General features: G+C 37.4%; 1 protein-coding gene across 1 annotated transcript in view; it reads right to left on the bottom strand.

Annotated features, from left to right (window-relative positions):
- The window catches only part of LOC139692898 (cadherin-AgCad1-like), an 89,167-nt gene that overhangs the window by 36,611 nt on the left and 37,355 nt on the right, over positions 1 to 15,201 (bottom strand). Inside the window, exons 13-17 of the mRNA XM_071591215.1 lie at positions 14,491 to 14,650; positions 9,560 to 9,710; positions 7,384 to 7,522; positions 6,817 to 6,999; positions 4,588 to 4,715 (exon numbers count right to left, since the gene is read on the bottom strand). Of these exons, the coding sequence (XP_071447316.1) occupies positions 4,588 to 4,715; positions 6,817 to 6,999; positions 7,384 to 7,522; positions 9,560 to 9,710; positions 14,491 to 14,650 (761 nt within the window). The remainder of the gene's footprint in view (positions 1 to 4,587; positions 4,716 to 6,816; positions 7,000 to 7,383; positions 7,523 to 9,559; positions 9,711 to 14,490; positions 14,651 to 15,201) is intronic.

The following is a 15,201-nucleotide window of genomic DNA, read 5'->3' as shown; positions in this document are numbered from 1 at the left end:
TCTGCCCGCCCTTTTGCATAGGCCAATGTTCCACACCACTGAACATTAGGATTAATAACCACTGCGCCTCGTGCAATCCCTCCTCCCCGTCCGTGGGTCTCCCCATCCCGCAACATGCTTCCCATCATAATACCCCTTTCAACCAGTGGTACAATGTTTCCGTCCTAGTGTCCCTTCCTACATCCGATAACCCTATAGAATTAAAAACTCTTGAAATGGCATTTATTTACATCTGTATGGCCTATCAGCATCCGGGCCTCAATGTTGTTCACTGATGGGAGTGGCCTAAAATTGTTACTTTGTGGAAGTGATGCATATCGGAGGGTTGAACACTTCGTTTTTCCGCATGAGTTTTGGTGTGCGTGGCCTTTGTTCCGACTTGCGAAGTCTTGATCAATACTTTGTAAGTTGAAACCTGGGTCTCGGATGTTGCAATAGTTGCGGTGAGCAGATTGTTTTCTTTTCCGATTTTGTGTCAATTCCACCTTCTCCCTCTCCCTCCTTCCCTATCTCCGCTCCCCTCTAGCCTCTCCTCCCCCTTTCCTCTCCCCAACCATTCCTCTCCCCCCTCCTCCGCCTCCCGTTCTCCCCTTCCCGTGGCCCTCTTCCCTTTCTCTCGCACCCCTCACCTCTACTATTCCAGCAGTCATTACTTCTCTATCTCCGATGAAGACGGAGTAGAATTCCGTCAAAATTATCAAGATATAACGTGTGAGTGTTCCTTTTTTTGTGTTTCTATATTGTTTGTTACTGTGTAATGTACTATATATATATATATATATATATATATATATATATATATATATATATATATATATATATATATATATATATATATATATATATATGTGTGTGTGTGTGTATATATCCCTCCTCGGACTACAACCTTGACGTGGTGGAAGGGCTTGTGCGTTCCGATGACCCCTAGGGCTGAGCTGGCGGGAGTAATAATTATTGCTTCTGGTAGGGTCACCCATGCCAGATAGGTCGAAGGTTAGGAGCCAGACGAAAGGTAGTCCACGCAGCGTGTGTTCCTCAGTGAGGTGGCTGCAATGGCGTCTGACCCCAGTGGGGTGGCCAGTAAGTGATGGTGTCACGTTAAAAACACTATTGAGGAAGGCAACGGGAAACCACCTCAATTATCATTCCCAAGATTCACATGATGGACTATACAGATATTTTGAGTCCTGGCAACTACGGGGCTCGGCCCAATCGGCCGTGTGTCGTGCCCGGCAGCGGGGGAGGCAAGGCTTCCGCAGTCCTCATCCCACGAAACCCTTGCAAGGGAAAACCAGCAGCAGCAGGACAGAAGACGCAGCAGAAGAAGAACAAATTAGTTAGAATAGGAACGTGGAATGTGAGGACAATGATGAGGACAGGGAAATTGGAGAATGTTAAGCGAGAGATGGAAAGGGGAATATCGATATTTTAGGTCTATGCAAAGTGAGATGGAAGGATGGCGGGGATTACTGGAGTGATAAGTATAGAATAATATACAGTGGTGGGGACGAGAGCCAACGAGGGGTTGCCATAGAATTAAATGAAGAGGTAGGCAGAAGCGTAGTCCACATAGAGCAGGTAACGGATAGAATACTACTAGTAGAGATAAAAGCAGAACCGACGAACTTTGTTATTATTCAGGTATACATGCCACCGAGCAACCATAAGGAAGAAGAGGTAGATAGGATATACGATCAGTTAGAGGACATAATCGCGTGTGTTCCTGCAGGGAAACATTTGATAGTGATGGGGGATTGGAATGCGACGGTGGGCGAAGGAAGAGATGGTGATGAGGTCGGGGACTACGGTTTAGGCACGAGGAATAACCGCGGGGAGAAAGCAGTTGAGTTCTGCAGGAGACAGGGGTTAGTCATCACCAACACTTGGTTTAGACACCACAAAAGACGCAGGTATACATGGAAAATGCCAGGTGACTCAGAGAGGTATCAGCTATACTATATTCTGGTTAGACACAGGTTTAGGAACAGTGTGATAAATTCGCACAGCTTCCCAGGAGCGGATGCGGACTCTGATCACAATTTAGTTGTTATGAAATGTAGCGCCCGTTTCAAAAAGATAAGGTAGGGGCGGCGAGCTAGAAAATGGAATGTAGAAGCATTAAATGGTTTGAAAAGGAAGGAGTACCCACAGGCGGTAGAGGAAATCGTGGAGGATGGTAAAGAGCTAAGTACTATCGAAGAAAAATGGAAAAGTATCAAGAAAGTGTTATCGAAAGCCGCAAAAGACACTATTGGAACCGTTAACGCTAAAAGGACTAGGAAACCATGGATCATGGATGAGATGATTACAAAGATGGATGAGCGGCGAAAATGGAAGAATGTAAGTACAGAATTAGGCAAAATGAAGTACAAAGAATTAAACAATAAATTGAGGCGGGCAACAAATAAAGCAAAAGAAGCATGGTGGAAGTTGCAGTGCGAGGATATGGAGAGTCTGCAGAGGAAGGGGGAAATCAGTGCGCTGTACAGCAAAGTTAAATCTTTATCGGGAAGTAAGAAAGGGAGATCAACAATAGCAGTTAGAGACAAGGCGGGTAAGGTAATAGTTGACACAGGAAAGATCCAGGAGAGATGGAAGGAGTGCATAGAAGAACTGTATAGTAAAGTACTTAGACCAACAAAGTTAGACATAGCAAATGAGTATGACGTAGAGGAAGATAGCTTTGGTCCAGGCATACTAGACGATGAGATAGAAAGGGCACTAAGGGAGATGAAACTAAATAAGGCCATGGGGGTGGATAACATTCCCGCGGAACTTTTAAAATGCTTAGGAAAATGTGGGAGGAAGAGGCTATATGGGCTGATCCGTAGTATTTATGAGGAAGGAATCTGACCGGAAGACTTTGTGAGATCAGTGTTAGTTCCTTTCTCTGAAAAAGGTAAAGGCTACATCATGTGAGGACTACAGGACGATAAGTTTGATATCCCACGCAGCTAAAGTTTTTCTCAGGATCATAAACAAAAGGATAGGGAGTAGGGCAAATGATTACTTAGGGGATGATCAGTTTGGGTTTAGGAAGGGGAGAGGCATGCGTGATGCCATTGTAGTAATGAGATTATTAATCGAGAAGAATATAGAATAAAACCAGGAGGTATTTGCCTGTTTCATTGATTTCGAAAAAGCGTTTGATAGAGTGAATTGGGAAAACTAATGAGTATATTGCAGAAAATAGGAATAGATTGGAGGAAAGGAGGCTAATCCGCAATCTGTTCATGTCTCAGACTGCCCAGGTACGAGTGGGGAATGGGGAGTCCGGTTGGGCAGTGTTAGGAAGAGGTGTAAGGCCGGGTTGTCCATTATCACCGTTGCTGTTCAACCTGTATGCAGAGGAAATGATTAGAGAGGCATGGGGAGAACTTGAGGTAGGAATGAAAGTGGGCTGGGAATTCGTAAAATCAGTTAGGTTTGCTGATGACCAAGCTTTAGTTTGTCAGTCAGCCAAGGGGTTGCAATCATTGCTTAATGCATTGGAAATTCAGTGCGACAGGTATGGGATGAGAATCAATATTAATAAAACAAAGGTTATGCGGTTTTCTAGAAAGAAAAAGGCTAAGCTAAACATTAAAATAGGAGGGCAAAAACTAGAGCAGGTAGAACAGTTTACGTATCTCGGTAGTGTTTTGGACCAACACGGTCAAAGTAGTAAGGACGTAAGGAGAAGAATTGCGCTAGGCAAAGAGGCTTTCACAAGGAGGAGGGAGTTGATGAGAGGGACGTTGAGTAAGGATGTTAAGAAAAGACTCGTAAAAACTTTGATATGGAGCGTAGCTATGTACGGCGTTGAAACGTGGTCATTGAAGCAGGAGGATAGAGGTAGACTGGAGGCTTTTGAAATGTGGGTGTGGAGAAGAATGGAGAAGGTGAAATGGACAGAGAAGAAAACAAACAAGGAAGTACTTGGTATGGTGGGCGAAGAGAGGGGTTTGTTGGGAGCAATCCTATGGAGGCAGGAAATAGTGGATGAAGGGGGTGTTGACCGGCAGCGGGATGTTGAAGACTGTAATTGAAGGGAGAATGTTAGGCAAACAAGGAAAGGGAAGGAACAGGATAGGGATGTTGGATGGCATCAAGGGAGGAAGAAAGTACTCAGAGATGAAGAGGGGTCCTAGGTAGAGTAGGATACTGGATTTTATATTTTGTTAGGAAGCACAAAATATTTATCTAGTAGCTGTGTCCATCCAAAACCTACCTTCTAACAATAAATTATATATATATATATATATATATATATATATATATATATATATATATATATATATATATATATATCTTCAGATGAAGACGGATTGTTTCCGTCGAAATTTCAAGAAAATACGTTTGACTGTTCTTCTTTGTTTGTGTTTCTATATTGTGTGTTACTGTGTATTGTACTATTCGGCACTTCCGTGTTACGTCTACGAAAGCATATATATATATTTGTATATATATATGTATATATATATATATATATATATATATATATATATATATATATATATATATATATATATATATATATATATATATATATATATATATATATATGTATAAATTGAAAATATTTGTTGAAACAATATTAGGACTCACCTTTCCCATTGTTTCAGGGAACTCTCTGTTGCCCTGGCAACCATTAGGTTCCTCGTTAAATTGTGGGGCATTGTCATTCTCGTCAAGAAGTGTCAATGTGATGTAGGCTGGCGTTGAATGACTGTTATCTAAATATTGGCAAATAAATGAAAATTTCCACATTAATAATGATATTATTTTTTACAATATTTGACAATATTTCATTCCAGATTAATTAAAATGTAATCATGGGAAAAGGATGTACAATGAATACATTGAATAATGATCTGCTTCCCTATGACCAAAAACATGACAAGATGGAAGGAATTTGGTATTCTAATTGGCTTTGGTACCCCTCGATTTACTGAACGTTCCAGAAGCAATCATCATTGCTCTCAAATTGTTCACTTATGCAAGGTAGAGTGAAAGGTAGAGATGGATGAAAGACAGTTTAGGTCTGCATTTAGCCCAAGATTGATGCAGTTTAAAATGATGATATCAAGTTAAAAGCCCTGCAACGGAAAAAACCCAGAAAATACATTTGCTATTTCTTTCAATAAACATGATTAACAAAAACATAGGGAGAATGAATTTTGGCAAGTGTTGCATTTAATTCACTGAATTTGTTGTTATGCACTTCATTTGGGAAAATATGCCTTTGTGACGGCCATTTCACGAAAATTTACCACAGTAGTCAATCTTGAAAGCAATGATTAAGGTGACATTAAAGAAGATTGGAGTTTCGACATTATAGAGCGAGAATATTTAGGCAATTTTGAGGAAAGGGAAGTAGAAAACATTATCTGAGATAGAGGAAGGGATTATCTCAAAGTCCATTGGGTATACGTGAATGGATATGGAGAAGAATCGTGGATTGCTGGTAGGCAAAAAAAGTGGTTGAAAAAGACAATGAAAAGCACTGATATGTAGGTAGGTGATGGACGGGAGAATGTTGAGATAGCTGTGATGAGGTATGATAGGAGCAACAGACTCTGGATGGCACAATAAGAGGTAGATTGAGCAATAAGAAAGTGTTGAATAAAAAATGAAAGTTCAAATTGGAGGAAGTCCCTCACAATATGGAATATCCATTACAGAATGATTTCAGACCATCCAAAGGCTATCTTCAATAAAAAGAGATATGCTATACAGTGAAACCATGCTTAAGAAGCACCTTGCACTGTGATTAATTTGAATAATGAGCAAAATTTTTATTTTTTAAATGCCTTGCTAAGCAAGTGACTTCTCCCTTAATGAGTGATGAGGAAATTCCTGAAATGATTTTATTCCTACTGCTTCAGTTTGCTTTTAGAACTTGTTTCACTAGCATCTTAAGGTCACTATTGATCACACATCTTTCCAGACTTGTGCTCGGACATATTATCATTTGTGATTTTTTTGCAAAGTTTAATAATATTTTTTGCAATGTTTTAAAAATATTCCCAAAGAAGAAGCTGCAAGAAGACAGCCAGAAGAGTATAAAAATAACTGTAGAAATGAAAAGTAAAATCATTGAAAAGTGAGAATGAGGTGTTAGCATGGCTGATCTAGCATGCATAGACAATCGGTTGACATTAGCGATTTGAGCTATCCTCAAGATAAAAAATAACTCTTCTGAATGGTATTGTAAGAGTAATTGGGCATACTATATGGCATACTGCATAGCATTGCAATTTAGAAACATTTGAAAAAGGAGGTAATGTTGTGCAATCAAATTTAAAGAAAGAAAAAGAATCTGCATTTTGGACAACTTGAAGGGGGAAGGAAAGTGTTTGCAGCTGAAGAGTGTTTTATTGGAATGGTGGGTTTTATGGCTTTTAGCATTGTATTAGAGGGGCTCAGAGATCTGAAGCAGTTCTGTCCATTGTTAAATGAAAAAAACCTCCTTTGATCAGTAGATTAAAACTAAAAAAATAATGGCATAATTTCCAACTCCTACCCTAAGATATGGCAGATGGTTGCTAAAATTTTCTTCTGGCCTATAAAGAGGTTCTTTCTCTTTTGCCCTTCCATCTGATTGAACATGCATCATATGTGAGTAACTACAGTGCGAAACTTAGAGCAAAGAGGATGCCTTCATTTCAAGAGGAAAAGATCTTCCCTTCACTTCCCCTCACTCTATCCCCACGCTGAGTGGCTGTCACTGGCTATAGCTTAGGGTGGGAGAGGGGTAGGGGGCATTAGTATATCTTTTGATGGCATTGGGGGTTGACTAATCACATTTGGAAATACCTTATAGATGGCACTTACAGTTTGATGAGTCATTGTAGTTATCTCGAACGGAGATATGAATTTCATATGTGTCCGATTTTTCCCGATCAAGAACCGCTTCTGTTTGTAGGCTCACAGTAATCATTCCATTATTGATATTGATGGCAAAGAACTGGTTGGGATAGAGATCATCCATAATATAACTGACTTCATTGAATGGATCTGGAAAAGACAAAGAAAGAAAGGATAACGTCAATTAAAATTTTTGGTGGCATTAAAAAAAGAAAAAGTAAAAAGATATAAAAAAGGAGCAGCTTGCTGGTTGTTGGGAATTGAAAAAATGATAAAATGAAACAATGAAAGAGAGATCAAATGAAGTAAATTCAATGATTGGATTTGAGTCCATCATACCATTGAATAAAGGAAGGCACGTGCATTATTTTTTTAGATTCAAAACCAGGGGAAAATAAACCAAATGAACAGTGACAAATTTTTGGAAATGTCATTGAGTAGTACATTTCAGTTATTCTCCAGCAATAAATGGCATTAGATGAAATACATATACAGCAAAATAGTATTATAAAATAGAATTATTTATACACTCACATGTACTGTCACCATCTGTGGCATCAATTGTAAAAATATATGTGCCATTTGGTGAATTCTCCAAAATACTAGCAGTCATTGCTGTCTTATTGTTGATGACGGGTGCTATATCATTAAGATCTTCCACTGCAATAGAAAACTGTAATTAAAAAAAACTTTCATTAATGTGGAATAAAATGGAATTATTATGTTTCATATTTCAATAAATACTTAATCAATGAATATATAAGAATTAAGTAATGGTGCCCAACTCTAAATATTTCTATGTTTTAAATGAAAATAAGAATTTTTCAATTGATCTTCAGCAATGTAGAAGTCAGGATGAATACTGATAGAATGACCAGCACCACAAAATATCCTTTTAATCGTTTTCTTATAATTTATTTGAAATATTTATACATATTTGGAGGATGTCAACATTTCGTCAGGGTACTCACAGCAAATAAAAGAGGGCAAGTACATGAGGGTAGGGTTTTAAACTCATCTCTATCACTTTTATCTTGAATGCAAATAATGATAGACAAATTCCTTTCATAAAACTCTAGGCTAATGCACACCCCCTTCAACCTATTGGCTGCCATAAAGTTAAAGTGGATGGACATTTTCAATTCTCTCCCCCTTGAATGGTAAAAGACTTTGAAAACATTTAGGCATTAGCTTTCAGCTAATTCTCATCACTTGACACACTTCCTGTGGTTTTTGAAATGCATATTTGAATGGATCAAATAGTTTTTCTGCTGTGAGATTATTAAATTGAACATGCATATTTTTATTCTATTCATAATTTGAAATCAAGTAGACACAGTTGTTATTGATCGTTGAATCATCTACTTCAACGAAGGCTAGTCTCTCTAACTCCGTGATCTATTTTACTTTACCAACAATGTCCCACAAGCACATGGAAACTCAATGGGCCTAATTTTACTACAGCAATATTTTTAATTTCATAATTTCAGTTTAAAAATAGATCAACACATGTGTTTCTGATTGGCCATTTGCAGGAAATAGCAGGCATTGGCCTCCTGCTTATATATAGCAAAAAAGTGAATTGATTTTAACATTCTTCCTTCCTGGCAAAGCTTCAGGAGTAAAATCTTTATCCTTGATTTCTGCAAACACTACAACACAATATATCATGAATGCAAGCAATACAATATTGAATTCAGCCTTACAATTTGGAGTTAACACTAAAATATTGGGTGCACATAAAAATGGATGTAGAAATTGAGGGGAGTCTTGGTGGTGGTGCGGAGAGAGTGGTGGCTGCTGGTTACATGTTGTTGTTGCTTGATGTTTCCTCCAAGAGAGCTCTCCTCCTATCATTAAGCCTTCCATTGAAGAAGGTGGCTGTACCACCAAATTATATTTCTTGAGCGAGTTCCTCTCTTTTTTGTGTGCTCTATGTTTTCGTGTGTGTCATGCCTGTCATCCATTATCAGTTAGAAAAATATTGTGGTAAAACAGCACTAGAGCAGCCAAAGCAGTTTACCTATCTTGGAAGTGTTTTGGACCAACACGGTCAAAGTAGTTGGGATATCAGAAGAAAATTTGTATTATGCATAGAAGCTTTCACAAGGAGGGATTTAATGATGGGGAAATTGAGTAAGGGGAATAAGAAATGACTCATCAAACCTTTTATATAGAGCATGATTTTGTATCGCATAGAAACATGGCCATTGAAGCAAGACAATAGACATAGATTTGTAGTCTTTTGAAATGTGGGTGTGAGAATGATGGTAAAGGTGAAATGAACCCAAAGGAAAACAAATAAAGAAGTTCTAGGCATGGCAAGGGAATAGAGAGAATTGCTGGGATAAATTCAAAGGAGAGGTTGGAAAGATGGATGCAGAATATTTAGATGGGCAATGGAATGCTGAAGACTCTGATAGGGGGAGAGGGATGCTAGGTAAATGAGGAATGGGTAGGAGAAGGACAAGAATGTTGGATGGAATGATGGGTGGAAAGATGAATGCAGAATTGAATAAGGGTTTAAATATAGTGTGGGGTGTTAGGGTGTCTTGCTAGGTGTGGCTAAGAAGTGGAGGGGCATTCAATTTGTGACTACCCAAAACCTGCATTAAAGGGAAGACTGCCAAATATTCATAAACTTCCCTAAAATTGATTGCAATCTGCATACATGGTAATTATTATAGAGTATCGGTCCTGTCACAATTACCTCTTTTGTTGAATTATGGGGTCCATCATTGACTATCACTGTGTAGTTCAGCATGCCAAATGCCTCACGGTCAATATTTGAGGCACCAACGTACAAGACTCCTTTATTTTCAGTGATCATCACCCAGTCAGCTGGAGTATCATCTCTAGGACTGCAAATACATGCTCTTGTTACAACTAGCATTCATACAAACCATAACACTGAATTAAAAAAACAATCTCATGAGCAAGGCCAGTGGACAATTTTTATTAGTGTCTATCAATTTTCTATGATAATCAAAACAAATTAAAGTCAGACTGACAGATAATTTTGTTTAGGCCTAATCTTATAGTGAACCACCACAATAAAGAAGATTGATATGACCTTTCTCCTGGTCACCTGACAACCAAGTTAGGTATTCTACATGCATGTTGTGTCAAGAATATTGGGAAATTCTCACACAATGACTTCAGGAGGTATGATCATGACTCCATGAATCTAATCATCACCTTAGTTCATGTACTAATGTTGAAATTAATATAACAATCACTCATGCATATTTATTTAAGAAACATAAAGTGAATATACAGTTTTTAAACACTCTATGGTTCTTATTAATATTTAAAATGTGATTTAATATGTCTTTGAGACTAGTGTTGAGGTACCAATTTTCGAAACTACATGAATGTATTTGATTTTGGCTGTTTTTCCCACAAATTTATTAATATCATTGAAACTAAGGCCTGTAGGTGTTTTTATGTTTACACTATTACAACAATCATAATTATTATTTAATTACTCCCTTAATACCAGTTCTTTGTCGGATTAATGTATACTTGTGCACCATTAATCCATAGTAATAAGAGCATGCATAAGATCTTGGATTTTCAAGTTCATTTTTTATGAAAATCAACATGAAAATACCATTTTTTTAATAATGCATTTGATAAAGTGTACTTTGGGCTATAAATATATACACAATTTGTTCAAAATGAAATATATCTCTCACATTTTGATCTGCCTCCATCGCTCAACTTCTGCATACATAAGCATTTCAGATTATAGTAAGCAGTGGGTTCCAATCACCCTTGGTTGATGGTAAATTGTTGTTGGGGTGATTGGGCTGGTGTGGGAAGGAGGGTTTGGTGAAGGATTTTAGCTTCTGGGGTATCATGTTGGTATGGTGGGCAGTGTAAAGGCTTCCCACACCAAGGGTCCAGATTCAAATCCTAGTGGTGGCAGTATTTTCATCTGGTATCCCAATCCCTACTTGAGTGCCATTTGGAGAGCACTCAGAATGGATTAAGCCAAACCCTTGATGGAACCTTAAACTGTTGACCTCTTTACAACTTTTGAATAGAAATGGTTTGTTTTGACTATAGTTTTCTCTTTGCCCTTTCTACCCTTTCCCAAAACATTTGCCCTCTACCAAACTACCCACCAATCCATAATGTCAAAATAAACTCACCTGTGGGTGGCCTCTACTAAGCACAACAACATTTAGCCTCTGTTAATACATTCTAAGCAAGCCAGCCACACAGAATGTGGTCACATTGTGAACATTTTAGTGCATTGTACACTGAGATGGAAAACAGATTGCTGACGAGCCCACCAAATTTCGAACTTGCCAACTGAAGAATGATCTGAGGCTTTCCTGGCGAATACTGTGGATGAAGGCTTCTCGGGTTTCGCACCAGGTCAGGTTGGGTAGCACCAACGTTTCGACGGCTAACTCCGCCATCGTCTTCAGGGTGAAGTGACATTGCCAGACCAGATCCCCTATTGACTGGGCATTTGCCCTCAGTTTTAACGCTGCTTCGGTGTGACGTCCACCCCTTCAGCGGCAGTGTATGTGCAATTCGCACAGGGAAAACAATGGCGATCGAATGTGTAAATGACGAACGTGTACCTTTCCAGTGTTAGTGAAGAAGAAATTGGAAGAAAGACCTTAAGTGGGTTGGCAATTGGCCTTAACTTAAAGGAAGAACTAAAATTAGCTTAATTCTAAGGGCCGAGACATTTTGCCCAAAAACTCGTCAACAGGACGGAAAAACATTTATTAATCTAAAAACTTAAAATTAACTTAAGATTCTGGTCTAATTATTATGTCTATATATAGATATATTTTTTTTTCTCTTTTGTTTTGGTTTTTTAAAAAAATATTATTATTTTTTTTTTTCACAGTTGTTTTTTTTAATAGTTTTTTTTCCATTGGATATATATATGTTTATATATATATATATATATATATATATATATATATATATATATATATATATATATATATATATATATATATATATATATATATATATATATATATATATATATATATATATATATATATATATATATATATATATATATATATATATATATATATATATATATATATATATATATATATCATTTTTCTTTTTATCCTTTTTTTTTCTTTACTTTTCTTTTCAAAAGAAAACTCTTTTTTTTTTAAATACAGGGAAAACAAAATGGCAGTTTCACAATGCCTTGAACATAAAACATTAACCCTAGTTGAAATACACTTTTAATTTTTGAAACATATATAAGAAAGAAAGTCATAGGAAAGAATTCGGTAATGTTACTGAAATAGAATTTCTTTTGGCAGTCTGTAGCTCGGACGGCGTTTTCTATGTAGGGAGTAATCCCATATGTTTTTTGTAAGCGTGTTTTGTGGAATTGCCGGGATTGTGCCCAGTATTTATATGTTTGGCATGGAGTCCGCTGTCTCGTGATTGGTCGAGCCGCTTGTTCTCTCGATTCCGTGATTCCGCGATCTTTTTGAGTACGGGTTTCCATGCGTTACTAATCTGGAATCCGTTGTCTCGATTTACCAGGTTCTTATTCAATCTTATGTGGACTCCTTCTTTGACAATCCGGTCCCAGTATCCATTGGCCTGACAAAGGACCTTTGTCTTGGAGAATTCTATTCTATGTTCCTTTTCGATGCAATGTTCTGCCACCGCCGATTTCTCGGGGTAGCACAGTCGGATACATCTCTCGTGTTCGATGAGTCGCTTTTCCACTGTTCTCCCGGTTTCCCCAATGTATGCTTTCCCACACTCGCAGGGGATTTCGTAAACTCCCCTTTTTAGATTCCGGTCGTCCTTCACGGTGGATAAGAAGGATTTCAACTTGCTCTGAGGTTTATGTATTGTCTCCACCTTATGTTTCTTAAGGATCCTGCCAATCTTATTCGATATGGTGGACACGAACGGGATGCAGGCTCTGGCGATGGGTTTTTCTCCTTCATCCTTCATCCTCTCCGGCTTCTCGAAGGTCCTTTTTAGGGCCAAGTTGATGTTACGTTCTCTATGGCCATTTCTCCGGAAAGTGGTCTTAAGGTGTTCCAATTCCTTTCCTAGGTTTTCTGCGTCGGATATGGTTTTGGCTCGATGGAGGAGTGTGGACAATACACTCCTCTTCTGTGATGGAGGAGTGTGGACAATACACTCCTCTTTGCCAACTGAAGTTGGAGATCGAGGAGGTGAGCACATCTAATTCTAGCCTCCTAGAGTACAATAGCAGGTGAGTGAATGACTGACTGGCTCAGGTTAGGGAGTGAGTTACTGAAAAAAACTAATGCAGTTTGAAACATTGAAAGAGAAAAAGGGATTTATAAAATATATTTGATGGAATAGGAGAAATTTGAGGCATAGTCTTTGCATTCAGGAAAAAAGTAATCCTAATTGCATCGAATATTATACATTGACAGTAGGAAAAAATTTAATTCTCCAGTACTCAATATAGTCTGAAAAGTATTTGTTCTCAAGGTAAGGGAAGAAAAAAAATGAGAAATGAAATTTTATGCAACATGTCTGAAATGGGAATGGATACTTGAGATGAAATGTGTACCACATACTCAACATCAAGGAGGAGAAGAAAATGTTCACTTGATTGATTTTTAAGATTTATTGACATTATTGGTGAATGAGTAAATGCTCAGATAGTTTCCACCGACATAAATCCTTTTTGGATTATTTGCATGAATATTTCTTGAGTGAAATAAGTATGTAAAACTGTGGAAAACTGGGGAAAAAATTTCACTGTTCACCATATAGAATTAGGAAATGAATATTGAAAAATTTTCTATAACACTGGCTTTCCCATTGTCTATGAAAAACTTCACTGTACCATCCAGCTTCTTCAGTCCTTCCTGGTTCACAATTTTCTTCAAAGTAGTAAGTGCAGTATGCATAGCAGAAAAGTACTCTAATTTGCAGTGTCAGCAGAAATTGGGATGCATTCATAAAGGGACCAGCAAACCATTTATTTGTACATTGTTTTCTAGGCAGTGATCATGGAAGTAGACCCAAGTCAACTGATTTTTTCACTACTTCAACAATTAATGCTTTAAGAGTTTTTCATTCCTGCTGCCATTCATATGTGTGGAACTAATTTCATAGCACAAGTCAGCCCATAAGCTTTGTGTGTGTGTGTGTGTGTGTATGTGTGTGTGCCAAGAGTGCTTCAGAGAGGTTGTTGTAGTAATTTTAAGATGAATCATCAGTTAAAAAAATATCACTAGATTATACAAAGACAGTTCAGATTCTTTTATGAATTGTTTATCTTCTACATTTACTCTACTAGATTTTGTCTTTTCATTAAATAAGACTTTTCATTCTAAGTATGTTTTGCTCAATGTTCATTCATGCTCAGTTACAGTCTTTAACTTTCAACCTAATCCCTTGTTCAGTTCAAGCATCAATTGGTCATATATTTTTAACTACCTACAACAAATGAACATATATGCACCCTTCAGAAAATTCATTCCTGGAGGTTTATGATTTGATTTTCAAAATAAATATAGCCAATGATGATTAAGCAAAAAATAATTGATTTATAATTAAGTTTGATAGGGCTACTGATTTTGATTATATTGAAGACTGCTAAGTCATAGAGGCCAAATGCTCAATAAAATGTTTTATACTTACACCAAATAGTATTTCAGTGTTTGGTTGAAATCATCATCTTTTGCTACCACGTTTCCTATGGTCTGGCCTTCTTTGGAATTTTCAGGAACTGTGAGAGGTGGGATAGGGTTGATGACAGGCCAGAGGTCATTGAAGTCTTTAATGGAAACTGTAAGAGTAGCTGTGGACATAAAGAAAAATCTCACAAAAGTGTTGAAAGAGTATTCATCATTGTTTTGAAGCCATAAAACCACCCCTTTTATTTTTAATTAATGAATCTTTGATACAAGGGATTTTCCTATCCCAATTAAAAGAATCAAAAGTAGTGCCCGTTATAAAAACCATGGCTGTGTAAATGATTTGAACAACTACAGACCAATAGCCGTCCAAAATACGTTTGCTAAAATATTCGAAAAAGCCATGTATATGAAAATTGCATCTTATCTCGAAAAAAACTTCCTACTTTCAAATTCTCAGCATGGATTTAGATCTGAAAGGTCTACCACAACTGCCATAGATTAGGCAATCGACAGCATACTTAATTCATTAGATGCTAAATGCAAAACTCTCGGAATGTTTTTGACTTGTCAAAGGCTTTTGATAATGTAAACCACAATAGACTACTAATTAAACTCAATAGAATAGGAATTAGAGGAATTCCTCTAAACTGGATGAAGTCCTATATTCATAATCGCACTCAGAAAGTAGTGTTATCAGTTGATGGGTCAAAGT

The sequence above is a fragment of the Hetaerina americana genome, unplaced genomic scaffold (genome assembly GCF_022747635.1).
Source record: "Hetaerina americana unplaced genomic scaffold, ioHetAmer1.1.p SCAF_44, whole genome shotgun sequence".
Classification (NCBI taxonomy): Eukaryota; Metazoa; Arthropoda; class Insecta; order Odonata; family Calopterygidae; genus Hetaerina; species Hetaerina americana.
This window is presented reverse-complemented; position numbering and strand designations above follow the sequence as displayed.